Here is a 21,308-nt window from a genome sequence, read left to right as displayed (position 1 = left end):
AAGAGGGTCCAACCCAGTGCTGGTGAAATGTATCTAATAAAGTGGCTGGTGAGTGAATGTGATGTTTTTTTCATTAAAAAAAAAAAAATCAAAAAAAGTTTTTTTTGTCCCGATGATCATTTAAATTAAAGCTAATTTATACAGTTGTTCATAATAATTGTCCAGTTTAGTACCCTACTGTGTTTGAAGACAGCTGCCAAATGATGAGACTTGCTTTTCAGTCAGATCTTTATTTGTCACCTTTATCTGTCATACACATATCTCAAGACAAAAATCATATACATTTATCAACGAACTACCAAAAATTATGTTAGCTACCAACAACAGCAAAGCAAACACCAACAATAATCCTGAATCCAACTTCAACATACATGTTTTGACTTAACATAAGCTCCACAGCATCTGATACTCCTCTTTCACTGTAACAGCAAAAACAGAGATAAAAGTTACTGTAGTATAATGTCACAGCCTTTGTATCCTGCAGCGACAGGTAACTTAAACCTGTTTGTCCCAAAAAACCGAGCCCTTCGTGAGGCCACAGCAAAACTATAATAAACTTCACAGGGCTCTATATATAAAACACTGCTTGATCACAGACAGACTAAACAATGCAAGCTACATTTAGAAACTCTGTTCTTGAAATGTTAAAAAGAGGGAAACACAGGCAAACTGCAGATATACTACAGATTAATACAGATTAATACAAAGGCTAGTATTTGGCTTTTGTTACACCCACAAAGAGCGCAAGTGATAAAATATCAAAAATAAAAGAGGCAAAGTAACTTCTTTAGACAACTTTGTATAGAAGTGCATAGAGTGATACTGGACTGTAAAATGAATACATGTCAGTACGTTAAGGCCTTTGGTTGTAAGATTTACAGCCTCTGCTTCACCTAAGCAGACAATGAAGCCACACAGGTTGACCGGGTGAACAAAATAAAAGAAACAACTGACAACCATGTACTGAGGTGTGGCTGCTCAGGCCCACCTTCTGATCGTGTCAGATGAATCTGTGGGTGTTTGAACCGTTTGTCCACCCGTTACATGCTGTGGATCATTAGGGAGTTTAGAGTAAACACACAAGTTCAGCTACCATCGACTTGTTCCAGTTTATAACGTAGTAGTATACTGGCAACTAGAGAAAAGGTGTGTGTGTGTGTGTGTGTTCCTGTATAATTACTCGGTAACTCTGGCTGATCCTCGCTTTCTGACCAGCTTATTCTAACACGACTCCCTTCTTCTTCATGGTCAGTGGAGTAAAGTTAAACATCGGCAGGAATACATTACATTAACAATATTAACGGGTTCATTCAAGGTTCGGAGCCCAAATTCAACATTTCACACAAACATGTCAGCTTTTTGTCCTTCATCCTCACAATCACATACAACGAACGGGAGAGACTAAAGTCCAACTACTGTACACACTGGCATAAGTGTTTTAAGGTAACAACGATGATGTCAGGTCTAAGGTTAGTCTGAGTTTTACACTTAAATTAGTCTAAAAACACATTCAGTAAGGTTTTGGCAATAGTAACAGGCAGTACAGTCAGAATACTTATATAATGAAAACACTTTAAATAACTGCAGCACTGAGATGCTGGCAGCTGTAACAGTGCTGAGAAATATAAAGACCAGGATGTATGTGTATGTGTGTGTGTGTGTGTGTGTGTGTGTGTGGCTGTAGACCACATATCTATCAGGCACTTAAACTCACAATTTCTACATTTGTAACAAAAATGTAACAAGATAAGACTTAAACTGCACTCTCGCTGATTTGGTTTAGGGCTCATACACAATATATAAATTCAGTCAGCGGTCAGCTGTTGGCAGGCACGCCGAGCCAGCCGCTGGAGATTTTGCTGGGCGTCTAGCACCTCTGGCTCTGGACTGACTGAGCGAGCATGCTGAATGGACAAGAGCTGATGGAGAGCCGAGGTTGGTCAGCTAAACAGAGCAAAGCAAAGTGAGCAAACTTGCTTTGCTAAAAGAAAATACAGTTATTATTTCCTGATCTATGTGCGAGTGCTGCTGCTGGTTAAATGCGGCGGGCTGGGTTCAGATGAAACAAGGAAATAAAAATGCCACCGTCTCAGTTCGGTGTATTATAAACCACAGGGAGCAACTCACCAAGCATCATCTTAGCACTAGTGGTTTAATTCTACAGCCACAGAGCTATGTAAATGACAGAGTGGAGCCATTTATGACTGCTTTTTTTCATAATGACTCTATTTGTGTTCATCCCAGTTTATTTTTTTAATCTATGACATATCTTGTAAAATGCCCTAATATAATTAATTATGGGTTTCAATCCCTGCTATGTAAAAAAGGGGCTTGGCTTAGGCTTTGCCTCATGGCTTCTACAGCAGTAAATCGAGCTGCTGTAGGTGTGTTTGCCATGGTTCACTGCAAAACACCACAAGTGGAAATTCACAATAAAACCCACCCCAGCAGTGTTATAAATAAGCCCACACAACTTTCTATCAGCTGTGTCACACTAATAATTACTAATTCGTGGCTTATTAATAGGAAACCTTGAAAATGAGCCCACTCTGTTACCTGAAGGTTACAGAGGAATGCCTAACAGAGGGAGAGACTGTGTAATATGTCAGGTGATGCGTGTTGTGTTAGTGTGTGGATTGTAGCCTCCTCAGTGTTTGATGAAGCCCTGCATCATCTCCAGCGGCAGCGGGAAAATGATGGTGGAGTTCTTCTCGGCAGCGATGGTGTTGAGGGTCTGCAGGTAGCGCAGCTGCAGGGCGGACGGAGACTCTGCAATCACCAGGGAGGCCTCCTTGAGCGCCCGCGACGCGTTCATCTCCCCCTCGGCGGCGATCACCTTGGCTCGGGCCTCGCGGCTCGCCTCTGCCTCAGCCGCCATGGCTCTCTGGAGCTGGAGGGGCAGCTTCACATCTTTGATCTCCACCCTCTCCACCTTGATTCCCCAGTCATCCGTGGCGTCATCCAGTGAGGACTGCATGCTGTGCGCGATCTCCTCGCGGTCGGACAGGATCTCGGCCAGGTTCTTGGTGCCCAGCACGTTCCTCAGGGTGGTCTGGGCCAGCAGGCGCGTGGCTGCATCCGCGTTAGTGATGTTGGCCACAGCCAGGGTAGCATTCTGGACGCGATAGTAGACCACGCCATCGACGCTCACTGTCACCGAGTCTTTAGTCAGAACCTCTTGAGGTGGGATGTCGAAGGTGATGGTGCGCATGTCCACGTTAATGAAGCTGTCGGTGCACGGCACGATGAAGAACAAACCCGGTCCTTTGGCTCCACCGCGCAAAATGCGCCCCAGGCGGAAGATAATAGCCCTCTCGTACTCCTTCACGATCTTGATGCACATCCAGATAGATAAGGGCAGGGTGAACAGCACGAGGAGGAGGGAGAGGCCGACCAGCAGCCAGCCGCAAAACCCGATGTCCGAGTCTGCATTCTCCAAAGTTACCTGACGCTCGCGTCTCCTGGCTTCTTTCAGGGCGGTTTCCTCGTTGTCGCCAGCCATTGTCTGGGCACAAAATCTGAACTAACTGTGACGCTGAGGTAAAGATGGCAGTAGTTTACTGAGCAGCTGCTGCGCAATCCTGAAAAAACAAAAACAAGCTACACAACGATTACGCAAAGACGCAGGAGACGGAAATGGAGCTGATGACAGCATACTCGTGCGCCGGATGTGTTGCCATTCCCCGCACAAGCCGTGAGTGCTGATGTGTTTCAAGAGGCTGGACGGCACGGAGACGAGTTTAATGCAGTAACGAGCAGAGCGGCAGCGGCGGCTCGGAGGTCGATGTCCAAGAAGACGGCAGCGGAGGAGAGCAGAAGCAGCACCGGTCCGGAGAGCGAATGGCGGTGAGGCACACACACATGCGGCAGAGCTGACTAATTCACTTCCACATTTCCTCAATACTATACCGCAGCTGATGCACCGACTCAGCTGCAGAGAGCCTCAGAAGCCTGCGGTTTGTCCTGCGATGGTGTGAAAACAAAATAAACACAAGAATCTGATTTCTGTCGCTTCCTCACGTTTAATCTCTCCCACCCGGCTCCGTTCACGCGTGCTGCTATGCAGTAGAGGTGGAAGGGATCGATCCAGATATCGGGAGTATCGATACCAACGCTGGTATTGGATACTAGCGCGGATACTTTTTCTATCCGATTAAGTTCAGCTGTGTTAAATTATTATCATAATTATGGTGGGAAATTAAAGAGAAATAGCTCAAGCATACACTATGAAAAAATGTCTGAACCTTTTCGTTTTGACTCCCATGTCTGTTTTATTTTATTTACACCTCATAGCCACATTTATACCACCCAAGCTGACCCAAAGTGCTTTAAAGAAAGGCACATTTACACTGCAGGTCCCCAAAAAACAGGTTTCAAAATACATGAAAAGCTGTAGGTGTATTTTGTTGTGTCAACTCATTTTACTAAGTAAAAATCACAGTGATTTGGTGGTCATTAAAATGTGTTCAGAATATGCAAATTGATGATGATTCATGTCATAAATCCTGACACACTGCTCTCCCCTACATAAGCTGCCTGTACAGGTTAAAAGTATTGGTATCGGCAGTATGGGAGAAGCGTTTTATACAGACAGGCACCAGCCAGCCAAGAGGTTTGAACGCAGGACCTTCTTGCTGACGCACTGCCCTGTATCAGACAGATACTGAAGGTAGATGAGTTTAAATACCTGGAGTCAGTCATCCAAAGCAACGGAGAGAGGTGAAGAAGAGAGTGGAGCAGGTGGAGATGAGTGTCAGGGGTGATCTGTGGCTGAAGAATAGCAGCAAGCTTAAAAGGGAGCGTCTAGAAGATGATAGTGAGACCTGCTGACACTGAGAAAAAGACAGCAGGTAGAGGTGTCTGAGATGGAGATGCTAAGAGTTTCATTGGGAGTGACCAGGATGGGCAAGATTAGAAATGAGTACATCAGAGGGACAGCACAGGTCGAGCAGTTTGGAGACAAAGTTAGAGAAGCAAGGCTGAGATGGTTCGGACATGTATAGAGGAGGGATAGTGGATATATTTAATAAAGGATGTTGAAGATGGAGCTGCCGGGCAGGAGGAAAAGAGCAGGAGCGCAGAGAAGATTCATGGATGTAGTGAAGGAGGACACACGGAGGGTTGGTGTGATAAAGGAGGATGCTAGGGATAGGATGAGATGGAGGCAGATGATGTGGGAGCAGCTGAAGAACAAGGTATTTAAACATCTTTTAAATTTGGCCCGTAAAAGGCAAACTTTTAATGTAATCACATAAAAATGTGCATTAAAATAATATTTTACATTGAAGACAAAATTGATCTTGACTAATGCGTTTACATTTATCTCCTAAAACCTTCATACTTCATTCGTTACGGTTACTGTAACCCTACACTGATATTTGGTTAATGTGCAGCATGTCAAATATCATCAGTTGCAAAAACAGTGAAAAGGTTTCATGTGAGTGGAAGCTTTAATCTGTGTTCCTTCTGTAGGACGCACTTTTTAAACCCAATTTTGTTGTTTTTATATCACAGTAACATCTTATTTAATGGACCGAAGAAGTGAATTAACGTTCTGGGTGTATGCTCATGCATTTGTAAACCGTACAACCAGTAGCGGTTTTAGATATGGGCAACATGGGCAGTTGCCCAGGGCGGCATCGTGGTGGGGGCAGCGTCATGGCATCCGCAAAAAAAAAGGTTGCCCGTACCCATGCTGCCTCGACATCATGCCGGCGCATTTTGGGGATTGCAAAGGCACCGAACGGTTTTCTATTGCCCATTTGCGAGGAGTAAAGGCGCCCTTTTGAATAATTAAACGGCGTTTTTTATGCCATTTCTTAACCAGACGTGTTAGAAAACTTGCGAGATTTGGCTGGAATGGCTCCTCTGGCTGGTTGGAAAAGCTTGAAAATGTGCTTTAAAGTGTTTACGTGATTTGGGGTAAAAAGAAGTGTAGTCCATATGCTTTATGTCCAAGTGTAAGTGGGGCCAGTGGAACAACCACTGTGTTACTGTCTTATCATCACTGGAGAGAAGCTCGAGTCCAGAGGTGACGTCTTCGCTAAGATCACCTGCTCATTTTAAGATATTGTTTCCTACCTAGTTGTAGATCTAATAACTCTGTGAAGACGTACACACATTGGTGCTTTAGATGAGTTGAGTTCAAACACTATACGGTAAGAAAGAAGTATCTGAAAGCTTTTGCGCCTGCCTTAATTAATATGCTTGGATATGTATGGTAACGCTGTCATTGCCCTCTGTGTTTTGCCCATCAGCCCAAAGGTAAAGTTGGCACGAAGGGAAAGAGGCAGATCTACGAGGAGAATGAAGCCACTCTGAAGTTCTACACGAGAGTCATCCTCGGAGCGAATGTGAGAGGCTCTGTGTTGTTTTTGGATGTTTTCAGTCATGTTTTCAGGCCTTTACAGGGTCTCCAGGGTGAGAAATTGATTCGCAGGGGATCAAAACGTGTTCACACTTCATTTTCTGAGGCTTTGACTATTTGGGACACTCAAATCTAATATCAGTTTAAGTCCTGACTGTAGGATTTGGGTGTTTTTATATTAATTTAGGTACTTTTCTGATTTAAAAAAAAAAAAAAATTGAATTCATCATTTGTTTGAAATAGTGATCGCAGGTCTCTTGTGCTCCTCTGCAGGTGATATACGCCGCTGTAAATTTCTTGGTTTTCTACAGTTCGTCCACATTTTGGACATTGGTGAGTTTATTTAAAGACCATAATTTAAACTGTGAATGTCCGCAAATAGGATTGAATGTTTCTGGCTTCTCTTCTACGACTCTTCTGGCAGTTGCTGCTCGTGTTCGCGTTGGCGGTGTACGTCGGGAGTTACCGCTCCATGGCAGCCATGGCCAAGCCGGCGTTTGCTGATGACGGAAGTCTCCTGGACGGAGGGATAGACCTAAACATGGAGCAGGGAATGGCAGAGTAAGTCGTCTCTCCAAGATGTCTCACACCGTCCAGTGAGGTGTGTGAGGCATTTCCAGCTTTTGTTGAAGTGCGGTGGTATATCTGTCCTACTGCATTGTGGAAACTAAACAGAATTTTCAGTGTTTTTCCACTGAACAATATGCGTGAGCTCTCACAGCATTTTCGTCTTTGAAAAAATAAAATGACACGATTAAAATACTGCTCAAAAAAACGAAAGGAGTCTCATTGTTGCCCCTCTAGTGCACCTGTTGATAATTTCATAAAGACCAAAGCAGCTGAAACTGATTAACATCCTGACCAGATCAATATCCCACAACTTTAACTGACTTGATGCTATAGTCTGATTAAAAAGTGCTCCTTCGTCTTTTTGAGCGCTTTATAAAAGTAGTTCAATTTCAAGCAAAGGCTGCACCAGATTTAGATTTGGCTGCTGTCCCGTACAACGCTGTCTCCATAGAGAATCTTTAGTGGTGATGGACCTCTAAATTGCACGGACATCAACCTCTGTGTCTGCCTGACCTGACTTTTTTGTGAGGAGGAACCTCATTGTGGATGAAAACATAGGAAGAGTCCAGCGTGCAGGCCTGAAGGTGGCGCCTGAGGTCAGGAGTGTTGCCAGTAACACGCTTGTACTTTAAAAAAACTCAAAAGACATTCATGTGGTTGTACTCCATGTCGAGACTCCAAGATGAGACTGAATGTGTGGCTTTACTGTAACGCCTCGAGGAGCCCGAGGTGAAACATTTGCTGGAAACCACCTGAACCGTGGCACGTGTGCAAAGGTCCAGGCGGCCTGATGAGGGCTCTGTGTCCTTTGCTGTGGTCACATGTTCTTTTTCAGTGATGATTAATTCTGGTTTTAGGCACCTGAAGGACGTGATCCTGCTCACAGCCATAGTGCAAGTGCTCAGCACCATCTCCTCTTACTTCTGGTATCTCTGGCTGCTGGTAAGAGGTTTTGTAGTCCCGTCTACCCGACTTCTTTTCATTTTGCTTTCCACACATGTCATAATTTGAGTTTGTCCTCTGTGTGTGTGCCAGGCCCCGGCCCGTGCCCTCTACTTGCTGTGGGTAAACTTCCTGGGCCCCTGGTTTATGGCAGAAAGCCCGTCGGCGCCCGAGGAGGTGAACGAGAAGAAGCAGAGAAGACAAGAGCGCAGGCAGATGAAACGATTCTGATGCTGCAGAGCAGGCGGAGCAGTATTTTTATACGCAGAATTTAATCTAGAAGATGGCGAGGAATTCACAAGTTATTCAGGAAGAAATTTAGTTATTAAATTAAACTCAATCCAGATCTGATCTTGTGGAATCTCGTTTTCCGTGTTTGCTTTCTTTCTGCTCTCTCCTGTGATTGAGTTTTCTCCCGAAGTTATGAAACAAATTATTCCTTATTTAGATAATATTACAGCCCAAATGTAATTTGTCCCCAGGCAGAGATTAGGGGTTTTGCTGTTGCACAATGCTGCCGCGCTGTCCCATGCAGGTTTGAGTTAGTGAGTCAGTTTTCAGTTACACAGCAAGAAGATGAGTCCAAATTTTTTTTGAATCTGTCAGTGCCGCTTTTACTGTGGCGCACGGTTTTTTATTTTTCAAAAACTGTGAGCATTCATCGGAGAATCAAGAGATGTTTATGAGTTATTGTTATCGTCAAATCACCTGAATGCCAGTGAGTTTTAATAAGAAAATTGAAACAGTTTTGCAATAAACAATAGAAATCTTCCTTCAGTGTCTCGAGTTTAAAATTTTATTTATTTACAAATGTAATGTTTGGCTTAAACACGCGACTAAAGGACTGAGAGATGATTATCAGTTTCCTTACGAGACTAAAATTTGGTTTTGGTTTTGGTGAAAATAAACCTGACAGACTCTCTCAAATGTTTCATGGGTTTAAAATGTAACTCTCAGAGAAATGTCAGATTTTAAAATAGGTCCAAGAAGAAGAAAAATGTAATGTTTGGCAAAAGTTGAAGCCAAATGATCCACATAGGACATTTGCAATCAAATATCCATGGCCTAGTTTAGACAAAGAAAAACACGAGTAATTGTAATGGTCGGTTATAATAAGGATTATTAAATTAACAAATTCATTTTGTTAAATGGCAAAGGAGAAAAATAGTTTACAGAAACTCTTATATAAAACAGCTAACAGTCCTATTATCCACATGACATCCATTTATTTTAAAGCTAAACTAACTATAATACAGTGGTTTTTAAGCTTGTTCTCAGCTCACATCCACTCACCAGTGAATTCATTAGGTTAATTGGGTTCAACTGCTTGTAAATGAATATATCTCATCAGCCAATCACATGGCAACAGCTCAACACGTGGTCAAGAGGACCTCCTAAAGTTCAAATCAAACATCAGAACAGGCAACAGGGATGATTTTATCTACTAGACTTTTCCCACACAACCATCTGTAGAGTTTATAGGGAATATTTGGAAAAAGAGAAAATATCCAGTAAGCAGCAGTTCTCTGGATGAAAATGCCTTGATGTTGGAGGTCAGAGGAGAACGGCCAGACGGCTTTGAGCTGAGCTGAACTCAGATAGTCACTCATTAAAACCAAGGTATGCAGAAGAGCACCTCCGAACAGTGAACACTGAACCTGGATGCACACAGGCTACAGCAGCAGAAGATCACACTGGGTGTTACGCCTGTCCTAAGAACACGTAACTCAGGTCACAGTTTCCACACTGTCACCAAAGCTGGACGACCGAGGAAATGAGATGCTGTTTATTTAAAAGCCTGCTCTGCACCATCTAACCGTTGCTAGTAAAGTGAATTTAGTGATTATGTTGAAACTCCAAAGAGAGCAAGTGGGCTGGCAAAGCCCTGATCTGCTTCCAGTGTAATTACAGATTGGCATTGTTGTTCCGTTCACGCTTACCCAACGCAACAAGCTACGACCTGCAGTCCTCGGGTTTGATGGGGAACTGCTGTGATGGTGTGAATCCTTTTATAAGGAAACGGAAGAGAAAAGCATCTACAAACAAAACAAAACCCCCCAAAACTGAATTTAACCAGCTTTATTTTTTTATAACTTCATGCTTTTCCTAAAAAGTCAGTGTCCCCACAGGCTTTTTTAAAATAACTGCTTTTACTTTGCCTGTGTCCTGTCCTCCTTAATCCCAACCCTGTGGTCCTGTACTGTCTCTATTATAGGGTTATAAACAAAAGTAACCAAAATTAGAGCAGCACAGCATCCAGTTGTCAAGGCCAATCCCAGATGTGGGCTTTGAGAGGGAGCATGTTGCAGTGTAATTTAGTGCCGGGGCCACTCACACGCACATAACCCCATCCCCCCAAAGGGGCTTGCATGTGTACTTTGTGTTTTCTGACTGTTGTGCTTTCTATAATAAGATGTACCGAAATTTGGTGTTCGTTCTAACTGTGCAGCGAGTTCAGCGAGAAACCTGCGACAGGAAAACGTCTTTTTATGCAGGCTCAAACTTTCCCCTTTTCTCTATAACATGAAGTCGTCTCGCTTTTTACTGTAAAGTGCAACAGTATGGAAAAAAGCACAGTGCTGCATGTGAACATCCCTATCGCAGCTGCTGATTTAAGATGGAAGGGGGGGGGGAAAGAGTGGGAGAGCGAGGATGTTGTTTACCGTGGCAGTAAAACAGGGTTTATCCTGACAAGATGAAATAAGGGAGTCAAAGCTGCATTCCATAGGCTTCTTGTGTAACTTTGTATGGTATAACCTTTAAAAGGCTTAAACCCATCATAAACTGGGAGAGTTAAATTTCTAAAAAAAAGAAAAGAAAGGAAAGGAAAAAACCACGAGCTCAACAACAATCATGAGATTAACAGAAGGATGAGCAGACACAAGTGGAGCTTCTTGACTCCTTGCCTTGAGCAGAAGGTGGCCATCACATTTTGGTTCCCTTTGGGCTCACGCCGCTAGACGAAACAGGAAATTGGGAGCATTTGGGCAGCAGTCGAGCCTTTGACCCTTGAACTGCGGCTCTCGTCTTCTTTGAAGTCAAACGAGAGAATCACTTACATAAGCAATTACACGCGATGTTGAGTGTGTTTCCTTGAGCATTCAGCCTCCGCTGTGTAAACAGAATCAGAGCTCTCGGTGTGTTTGGCAGAGCTGTGGGTGTAGTCCTCCTCTTCAAGTTCATCATCTCGTCTCGGCCTCAGTCTTGTTTTGACTAAACCGAGCCACACACTGCGGACGGCTCGAGGTTTATGGCGCTAATTTTTCACTTAGATTACGATCGCTGCGATTTCTTTTCCTATTAAGAATCTTCTTTGAGCATAAAGATGTCACCAGCGAGGCAGCGTTAACATCTCCCGCCGTGGCCTTACAAGGCCGTCGAGAATTCCTCCTGCATTTGACTCTGCGTGGGTGTGTCGGTTTGTTTGTGTACTTGTAATGCTCATGTTGCGGGGCCATACATCTGTCTCAGACACTGTTACACACACACACAAAAACACGTATCATGGTAGTGACTTAGTTTTGCTTTATGCCAAGAAGTTTTATTTACAGCTAAGAAAGGTGTCCTTGTCCTCTAAAGAGAAACACAACTCTGTGTTCTTGAGCATTAGAGTCCCATCAGAGATGACCCCCCCTCTGATTTCCCTGCCAGCTTGTTTGTCACCTGACAGAAAACAGATAAAACCATGACATAAAGTGCCACAGCTAAAACTAAAGTTATTCAAGAACTCACAACATGCAGTAGGACTCAGTGATGCTCTTTATTTAAACATGAGCTCTTTCTGAAAAATGCTCTAACATACACTCACTGTTTATGAGGTACATCTTGCTAGTTGTGGATCGCCTCTTTGTTTTCAAGACTTCTTTAATTATTTAATGATAATGAAACAGATTCAACAAGTTGCTGGAAACATTATATGTAAGCATGATGGCATCAAGATGAAATAAGGGAGTTGCTGCAGATTTGTCAGGAGTTGTGAATCTCCTGTTCAACCACAAACTCTCTGTTGGGTTGAGATCAGGTGACTTGGAGGTCATTTGAGTACAGCTGACTTACTGTCATGTTCATGAAACCAGTTTGAGATGATCTGAGCTTTGTGACATGGAGCGTTATCCAGCAGAAGATGGGTCTCAAAAAGGATGGACATGGTCAACAACACTACTCAGATAGACTGTGGTATTTAAACGGTGCTCATTTGGTACTAGGGGGCCCAGAGTCTTCTAAGAATATATCCCCCACACCATTACAACACCCGCAGCCCGAACTGTTGATACAAGGCAGGATGGATCTATGCTTTTATGTTGCTTTCACCAAATTCTGACTGTGAACTATAGCCTCAGTTTCCTGTTCTTAGCTGATGGGAGTTGCAGGTGTGGTCTTCTGCTGCTGTAGCCCATCTGCTTCGAGGTTCGACATGTTGGGCGTCAGAGATGGTCTTCTGCGTACATTAGTTGCAACAATTGGTTATTTAAGTTACTGTTAACTTCCAGTCATCTCGAAGTACTGCTTGTTTCCCGCTCACCTCTGACATCAGCATTTTTGTCCAGGGAGCTGCCGCTCAGTAGATGTTTTCTCATATTTCAAAGCATTTCAAAATAAGGCCAGAAAATGTGACATTGGACTAACCCACAGACGTACCAAATACATTTCAATGTCTTTTTACAAGTCCTGGAAATTCCTGATTTTGTTTTGTTTTTGTTTTATTTTTTACTGGATATGAAAAAACCTCTTTATCAAGCCTTCTATTGCTCTGAAACACGGCGTGGCTGAAATTTGAACCTCATCTAATAGCTCGGGGCTACACCTGCTGCTACCGTCAACCAACCAAATTATTGGCAGTTGAGCTGTACTGTGGGCAAAGCAGGTGCCAGACTAACAAGGAATTCATTGAGTGCAATAAAACAGTAGCCTGCTTTTTGCAATATTTTTGTTTGATGGTCTGATGATACTTGGACGCAGGTCAAAAATAATAAAAAAAAATAATAAACAGGGCCTGAAGGTAAAATACTGAGGAATGTGTCATGCTTTTTAATAACATCAGTTTATGGTGTATTTTAATTATCACACATGGCACACAATGAATGCTTTAGAGCAAGGGGGGAATTACAGCCTGTATAATTAAGGTCATACTTATAGTGTGTGTGTGTGTGCGCCATATGTCAGGTTCATCTTTATGCTTGAAGACCAGATAATAAATGCAAACTGCTCCAAAGACGAGCTTGAGCTTAAGAGTAGCAAAGAGAAACTCTGGATTTCAACTCAGAGATCATGACTGAAGCATCCTGAGAACCTCAAAGTTTGTTTTAGCCATTGATCTCAGGTCAACCATGTGTCACTGCTAAGGTAATGAACATGAAGGCATTAAGGTTGTATTTTGCACTCGCTGGCCTTAGCAACCCCATGAAACTGCCATCTCCTGATAAAATACTTCACTGTCAGACACTGTGAAATTGGCCTCATGTTATTTTTGATTTAGTAAAACATCATTCAGATGAAGTGCTTCATTTGTACCTACATGTATCGGAGGTTATGCGAGGATAGGCCTACAAATCAGCATAATAGCAGAAATGTCAAGATTGTGATGAATGTTCTCCTCTGGAGCTAAATTGATCATAAATAATTCACCGTACAATAAACTACACGCAGAGTTTGTCAAAACTTGTACATGCTGTTAAAAAAAATGCTTGCCAAATTATGTTTTGTGACACCGTGTATTACCTGGATGTGTGTTCTAGCAAATGTCCTCGTAGCTTGACAAGCGGATAATAAAACAGCACAAATATAAAAAGCAATTTAAACATTTTGAAAATAATGTACTGTAATGTGTAAAATCTAATTATATAACCATAAAAAAAGTGAGTGAGTTTTATTGCGTTTTTTAGCCTTTTTTGAAAAAATATGCTAATTCACAGTTTGCTTTACTGTGAACACCTTTGTTTATAAAGATTTACAACCTAGCAGTAGCCTCCCGGCTACAAAATGATGCCAAAGCAAAAGTGCCAAAGATTTTAATTTCTTGAGTCTGTCTCCAAAAGGGAGTGTCCATAGACTCCTGTATTAAAATGCCTAAGCACCTTGTCTATGTCTATATAAGCAGACAACAGAAAAGTGATAAAAGAGGCAGATAGAGATTGATAGTAGATGCATCAGAAGTCCCCAGACAGATCATCTAATCATCTGTGGCTAAAAACAAACAAAACAAAACAAAATTAGCAACTATAGACTGTATATAGAAGACAGGCATAGCTACCGTGACATCACACCTGGTCTCCACAGAGACTGTCAACAATTTCCCTTTTATAAAAATGCTACAGTGTTTCTTCTTCTTCTTAGAATTTAAATATTAAGCCCTATAGTTTGCATTATTATTAGCATGGCTAGTGGGTGGCATGACATGTAGCTGTAGCTACTAGCTTACCGCTAGGCTTCATCTCAGGAAGTATAAGCTTTACCTATTGCTAATGCAGTGCATTTTTAGGCATTTTAATACAATTTAATGAGTAATTAAATGGCATACTATTATTACTAGTGCTCTCAGTATTAATCTTGTTAATGTTGCATCAACGCGTTAGCGCCGTGCAGCTCCACGCACAGGGCGATCCGCGTTAACTCACTATGCGGTTATGGCATTAACGTCATTTTAACGAGATTTACGCTGACAGCACTAATTATTATACTATCAGCTTAGAAGTATGCTCTGATTTTGGTGACCTCATTTGCTCAAATGAGCAGTATTTTTAGCACGTGTCTGTGTCTGTGCCATTAAATCTGTGGATCCACAATTTTAACACTAGAACTGCCAGTAGGGGTCATTTTGACCCTGCCCTGCAACAACATCAGTAATGGCAAAGATGTGATTTTGTATGTAAGAAGTTACATTGCTAATTTTCATCTAATTTGTATCATTTTCAGTAAGATTTCTCAAAGCAAGAATTTAAGAATTATTTGGGAGGATTTTATTAGTTTTATAAATTATGTAGATCATTTTATTACTGGTGGTAAAGTTAATAAACTAATAAAGGTATAACAAATAACACAGTAGCTAACACATCTAAATAATTTACTTGTTTAATGATAATTATTACATAAGAAGAACTTTATGGAAAGTGAAAATAAAGTTGTGCTAAAATAAAGATGCATAAAAACTACACTTTAAAATTGACTTTACTGGCGACAAAAACGTAGGAAACACAATTTAAATACATTAATTACTGTAAAAGTCAAAGTTTATCATCTCGTCCATATCTGCCTGAGATCACCGGACCTGCAGCCACAGCTTCAGGTTCACGATGCTCCGCCTCAGTATACAGCGTCACTTCCTCAGCTCTGCTCAGGCCTGAAACCAGTTTGGTTGTTCTGCTTTGGATTTCAGTGTTTATACTCAGATGACTTCGCCACACTTTGATTGCCTGCTAAGTTCAGCTACGGTTCCTCTGCTGCTCAGAACAGTCAGACAGTTCTCCATGCATTCAGTGACACACTCCCGTCTCTGCCCCTGTGCTCTCAACATCAAATCTTTGACCCGATCTCTGATTTGTTTTTCCTTTTTATCGTGAATACACACCACAATTCACTATTTAATTAATAAGCTAATTTTAGGAAAAATCATGAAATATGAGATAATGTTGTGTCATTTTAACAGAGGTAAATGATTTTTTAAATGCTAAGGGATCAGGGACAGCCATGATGTTAAAGTTGGGACAACCTAGAGAGTGACGTTTCATGCCCATCTTCAATTTACAGTCTATGTTTATTATTATTTATTAAATTGTTTGATTTGTTTGATTTGCTGCCAGCCTGGTGGACCTTTTCTAAGGCACCAGCCAAAAGTCACAATGATTAGAATCTGGATGTTGATCTCTGTTGCATCTACTCTCCATCGCTCCCTGCCTCTCTTTTATCTTTCTGTTGCTTCTCTCTATAGTTTCTCTGATAAATTCATAAAAAAGCACCCTGCAGCCTTTGATCCAGTGATGTGACCTTGTAAATAGATGTTTTCAAGTACTTGAACAACATGACCTCAGCGAGGATCACTGGCTGATTTTAAGTCGCGATAACAACACAGCAGTTCTCCGAGCCCCATTTATTATTTTGTTTGGTTGTTTCTCAGAAATAAATAAATACACAGCCCTCTGTGAGTGATCATGGATTAGCTGTGGCAGTGGCGCCACTGTCTGAACGCCTCGCACTGAACCAGGATCAGTAAGAGACAGTCTCCATCACACTGGGTTCCCTTCCTTTTCCTTTGTTTTCATTCAGTTTCCTTCCACGTTTTCTTAGATACTATTCTCCCCAATGCAAGTCTAAACAAACGACAATACTGTGAAAGTAAACAAATGTACAAATATCATATCCTACAACCTTTGGCCTCACTAAACCCCAGGACCAGATTCAGGCTCATCATTTTGGTGCTTACATAATAGGTTAAGGAGAATGTCATGCTCGATTTTGTTTGTGATGGTTTTAATTTTGCATATGTTTACACAACTAAAGAGAGGTTGCTGATTCAGAAGATGGCAGGGAAAGGTCTGTGTCAGCGCAAACACTGTTTGGGAAAACATATGCACTTTCATGCATTCTCAAGGTTACAATGTAATGTTTGGCTTTTTCTGCATGGATTAGAAATCAAAGTAAAGATACACATCAAGGAAAGAAACAAAGAAGAGCATGATATGCAACACGGGTTCTGAGGAAATACATACTTAACTGGATGATAAGGAAGGATATTGTGCACTTTAAGTGTAATAGGATATTAAATCAAGTGTAATTTATGCTGGACAGTTTCCAGTGAGATTGATCCAGAGATAAAATTTAAAAAATCCTGATGGTCTTAGCGTGTCATTGCAATGTTCGGTGAGAGCTCAGACTCTTAAGACTTCATGTTTCATGTAATCCTGGTTTACTAAGTTAAAATTATGCCAAAAAAATCACAAAGATTACAGATGACAAATCCTATGAATTGTTTCTTTGACCATACAGCTGGTGATGGAGTATTTTTGTGTTTCTTGTTTTGTTTTGTTTGGCTGTTTGAGGTTTTGCACACTTTTTATGAAGCTAGCATTGTGATACTGATCGCCATTTTCCACCATTTCATACCGATCCATCCCCGCCCACCTCATGCTATTAGACATATAATGGAAGTCTAGATTAATGGTTAATTTCCAGGAAACTCCTGTGTTCTGTCATAAAGTGCTTTCCATTAATTAGGGACTCTGTTTCTCAGAATGGAGGGGGAGTGGAGACGAGTGATTAATGAGCTAACTAGTGCAGTCAGCAGCTCGTCCAGCCCCAGTGGTGAGCCTGAGAGTCGGACCAGCGAGGACAGAGAAAGAAAAATAAATATGTGGCTGCTGAAAAAAGAAAGAAAGGCAGAAAAAGGTGCATGGAAATGCATGGAAGGGGTAACTGGGTTTAGTTTCAAAGGGATGGCTGTAGTGTTTGAGCTGAACTGTGTGAGTTTAGGATGAGGTTTGATTATGATCCTCCCTGGTGCCAGGAGTCTAGCACATGGGGATGAGTGTGTGCTGAGCAGAGAAATGCTCTGTTTATTTAACTGACATAGTGATAACACACACACACACACACACACACGATTTTTGTGTTTTCAGGGTTTGGGATGTTCAAATGTTCAGTGTTAGTCAGTTAGAAAAAAATATGTTCACGCTGCTAAATAAAAAGGTCCCTATTGCCTTTTTTTTTTTGAAAGAGGGGTTGGGGGTGGAGCTCGCTTTGCCCTTCTCCATAATTAATTAATTAATTAATTAATTTTCTTCTTTAGCGCGAAAAAGAAAACATTAAATTGTTCATTAGTGAGTTTTTAATAGGCTGATTTTACTTTTTATGGAGCCATGCTAGCTTTTAAGCTAAATGAACACCAGTACGCTTTAACAACAACAACAACAAAAATGCTTGAGCTTATTTAAAATACGGTTCTGTGCTTTTATGCAATTTTTACACACTGAGCGTGTTGTGAAAAAGAGACATGAAATCCCAAATTTTCCCAATCCGAACTTGTCATATCATCAACCAACAGCAAACAACCGTGGATGTCTTGTGTAAAATCCTCTGTTCAAGTTAACAGGTCAAATCAGTAGTTTTTTGTGCAAGCTGTTATTAGGACGTACAGTGTAGATAAGTCTAGTAAGTACTAGCAGTTAAGTGACGTCTTCCTTCAACACAGTATACACCAAAGTTGTTATAGTTAAAACTAAACTAAAAAGTAAAACTTAAAAAAAAAAATTAAAAATGTTTTAGTTAACTTTTTTGACTTTTGAAAAAAGAAGTGAAACTTGCTGATTTGATTAACTTGGAAAACTACATAAAATTTAAAAAGATAATAATAAAGTAAATCTCAATTTCAGTATTTGTTAATTTGTTAGTTTTGTTTTTTTAAATGCTATTACAGCTTCCTCGATGAAGCTTTGATGGGTATTTTTATTGAGAGGGTGACTGTAGACTGTGAGTCAACACGCACGCCCACTCTGGAAAATACCTGAAACTAAACTGAAGTAAAAACAAAAGGTCAAAACGAAACAAACAAAAAAAAACCCAATTACTAAATGCAAAGCTAAAATAACAGGTATGCATTTCAATGAAATCTGCCTAAAGTGTGCAAGTTCCTACTTTTACTTTTGATGTAATGCTACTTTTGACAACAATGTCTAGGAAATAAGGGCAGCCAGTTCTCCGGACAGTAAACCTTAATCCTCCACTGAGGGGCTCCACTCTGAGTCTGCATAGGTTTACTGCTGGTGCCAAAAATCAAGATGTTTGAAGGCAGAAGATCAAAAGAAAGAATTGTGTTCCCAATAGCACCACAATCAATTTCATAGATTTAACACGGTGAAATGCAAGGCTTTTATGGATGTCCATGTCTTCCCATCGAATCAACTGTAAAACACTACAGTATTCCAAGCAGACTGGAATAAAAACACAACAGCGCTGACTGCATATCCATGGTGGTGCCAGTTATCACATGTCAGGAAGTATAATCCCAACATTAAACCCCAGTCACACAGGCCTAGAGACTGGTTGGCGAACCCTGGCAACCACAGGTCAATAAGGAAATACGCCAATCAAATGAAAATGTGAATTTCGCTGTTTTAATGGTTCCTGGAGGTCACACGGATTGTACACCACCTTTACGTCGCTGAGTCGCCTTTGTGACTGGAGCTTTAGCTAGCTAAAATATCTGGAATCATTGGATGTACCGATTCTGTAAAATAATCTTAATTGCTTTAATAGGACAACATCACAAACAGCAACTGGGAACCACTGTCAGTGGACAGTGCTGCTATGATGCAGTAATGGTGATGCACATGAGACTTGAAATCCAGAGTTAGTGATACCTCCACTTTGCCACAGACTCTCTTGGCCCTTAAAAATTGAAACCACCCTCCAAGTCATTTCATTTTTGTAAGTGTGAATTTGCTAAGACTACTTAAGCCTCCGGTATTGAGTAAGAAACAGCGGCGCCAGCAGAGCGACGGCAGACAACTCGAGTCATCAAATGACATGAAGTGGGCCTCATTCCCATCACTACTTTTCCTCCCACATAACGTGGGCGTGAAATCATGTACAACAGCGCGTGCAGCAGAGTGGTATTCATTTAAATCTTTGCACGAAAGCAAATCATCTTTTTAAATGCGGAAATGTTTCTTGAAGTCAGGATCAGAGTCAGGCAGGTAAACGCTGTAAACGCTGGCCGTGTTGCTAACCCTTGGCAGTGTTTACATATGCAGAGTTTCCTATGGGCATCTGATTAAGAGGGCAGCCTGGCCTGAGTCCAGAGGTCTGGCTCGACATTATCTCCAGCACCCCTGACTGTTTTTATAAGGGGGCCTCCTAGTCTCTCCACTGCTAGCCTGTAAATGGCTGGGAGTGGACAGCCACAGTGTGTGTGTGTGTGTGTGTGTGCAGAGTAAACTGCCGCCTTGGTGGGGCAACATACTGTCTGCCATGTCTCTGGTCTAGAGTAGAGCCATTAGGGGAGCGATGAAGCTGATGACATGTTGTTCCTGTGACAGGCCGCCTGGCCCCAGACTCCACTCTGCTGCCGCTGGAGCTGAGGGAGCCCGCGGGTCTGCCGCTGGACAGACACAGAGACGCAAGGACGGCGTTTATTTTGGGAGGTGGTTTGGTGCCGGACACCCTGTCTGCTCTCCCACCAACCTTAACACACCACCACCCTCCTCTTCCCACGCTCTCAACACAAATCATCGCCAACACACACACACACACACCGGTGCACTTTTGCCAAAAATGATGACGGTGCTACTGACACATATTCTTTTGGAGGATCAGTTTGCACAAAGCAGTAAGAATAACAATAATAATAAAACAAGAAAACTGCTTGATAAAAAAAGATCAAATGCATAATAATAAAGGGAAAAAAAGAGATTTGTATGTAATTAATACTCTTCATCAACTGAATAAAATAGATTAATCATATAAAAGCCATCTTCTTCCAGTGACCTTTTGTCTTCTAATTTTTTTCCTTGCAGGTTCAACAGTATCACATCTACTGAGTTGGGTATTTTAATTGAGCTTTGTTGTGATAACATGACAATATTAATATAACTCCAAAAAAAGCACTACTTTGCTTCTGTTGTTTAAATGTGCTGTAGGCTATAAATAAAATAGACACATATATCAACACAACAAGGTTTAAACATCAGGCATATTTGAGGTATATGTGTATGTATATGTATATATATACATATACATACACACACACACACACACACACACATATATATATATATATATATAGATAGATAGATAGATAGATAGATAGATAGATAGATAGATAGATAGATATAGAATTTATTAAAGAATTCAGTAAGCTACACAGTGAACTTAGAAGATAGAAACAAAATATCACTCCTATTGCGCTAGTATCAGTCTGATATTAATATCAGAAATATCGATGCTATCGATATTTTGGATCGTTCAGCACTGTTTGGGTTCATTTGGGATTTCCATTACAGCTTTTTGTCTTCTAGTATGCAAAATACCAAAAACCTGACCCCAAGGTTTTTCTGCTTCCTGTGATGTTTTATTAAAGCCTTCTGAGCATTTCTAGGAATACATTTTACATTCATTCATGTGTTTAACTCAGCGGCTGTAGCAACGCTCGTCTGAATTTTTTAAATTTTTTCTGCTGGTTTGTTGGAGTCTGTGATAAATTTAGATAATAATAATAATAATTTATGGCTGTTGTTTTCCATGGCTGCTGTGACTCCAGTGACCTGTAAAACATTAAACTCAGGACAAAGCGCTTCCAAATCACTTCCTTCTTCCCTTTTTGCATATTTGCTTGTGATTGACTTACACAGGGGGACACATTTTGAACAGATGCCCAGTAAACCTCGCTGTAGCCACTCACAGACGCTGCATCCTCTTCTTTGTCAACTCTCTCCTGCTGCCA

The 21,308-nt window shown here is 41.4% G+C and overlaps 2 protein-coding genes across 2 annotated transcripts; one reads left to right on the top strand and one right to left on the bottom strand.

The window, feature by feature from the left end:
* Window positions 1-214: 214 nt before the first annotated feature.
* Window positions 215-3,635, bottom strand: LOC100698362 (erythrocyte band 7 integral membrane protein). Its single transcript, XM_005461567.4, has one exon. It carries the CDS (start codon window positions 3,500-3,502, stop codon window positions 2,648-2,650), a length of 855 nt encoding a protein of 284 aa, XP_005461624.1. The 5' UTR covers window positions 3,503-3,635; the 3' UTR covers window positions 215-2,647.
* A 14-nt stretch (window positions 3,636-3,649) lies between these two features.
* tmem208 (transmembrane protein 208) lies at window positions 3,650-8,651 on the top strand. The gene is made up of 6 exons (XM_003456754.5): window positions 3,650-3,846; window positions 6,258-6,353; window positions 6,641-6,700; window positions 6,792-6,928; window positions 7,795-7,879; window positions 7,973-8,651. Exons 1-6 carry the CDS (start codon window positions 3,841-3,843, stop codon window positions 8,108-8,110), a joined length of 522 nt encoding a protein of 173 aa, XP_003456802.1. The 5' UTR covers window positions 3,650-3,840; the 3' UTR covers window positions 8,111-8,651.
* The last annotated feature ends 12,657 nt before the right edge of the window (window positions 8,652-21,308 follow it).

Source organism: Oreochromis niloticus, linkage group LG1 (genome assembly GCF_001858045.2).
Source record: "Oreochromis niloticus isolate F11D_XX linkage group LG1, O_niloticus_UMD_NMBU, whole genome shotgun sequence".
Taxonomy (NCBI): domain Eukaryota; kingdom Metazoa; phylum Chordata; class Actinopteri; order Cichliformes; family Cichlidae; genus Oreochromis; species Oreochromis niloticus.
Note: the sequence above shows the minus strand (reverse complement) of the source record. Positions and strands in the feature narration are given on the sequence as shown.

Bases quoted from the DNA above. Each gene is read 5' to 3' on its own strand.
- tmem208 (XM_003456754.5), top strand. The intron at 6,701-6,791 runs GTGAGTTTATTT...CTCTTCTGGCAG, and splicing joins CGTCCACATTTTGGACATTG to TTGCTGCTCGTGTTCGCGTT. The intron at 6,929-7,794 runs GTAAGTCGTCTC...TTCTGGTTTTAG, and splicing joins ATGGAGCAGGGAATGGCAGA to GCACCTGAAGGACGTGATCC.
- LOC100698362 (XM_005461567.4), bottom strand. From the start codon at position 3,502: ATGGCTGGCGACAACGAGGAAACCGCCCTGAAAGAAGCCAGGAGACGC.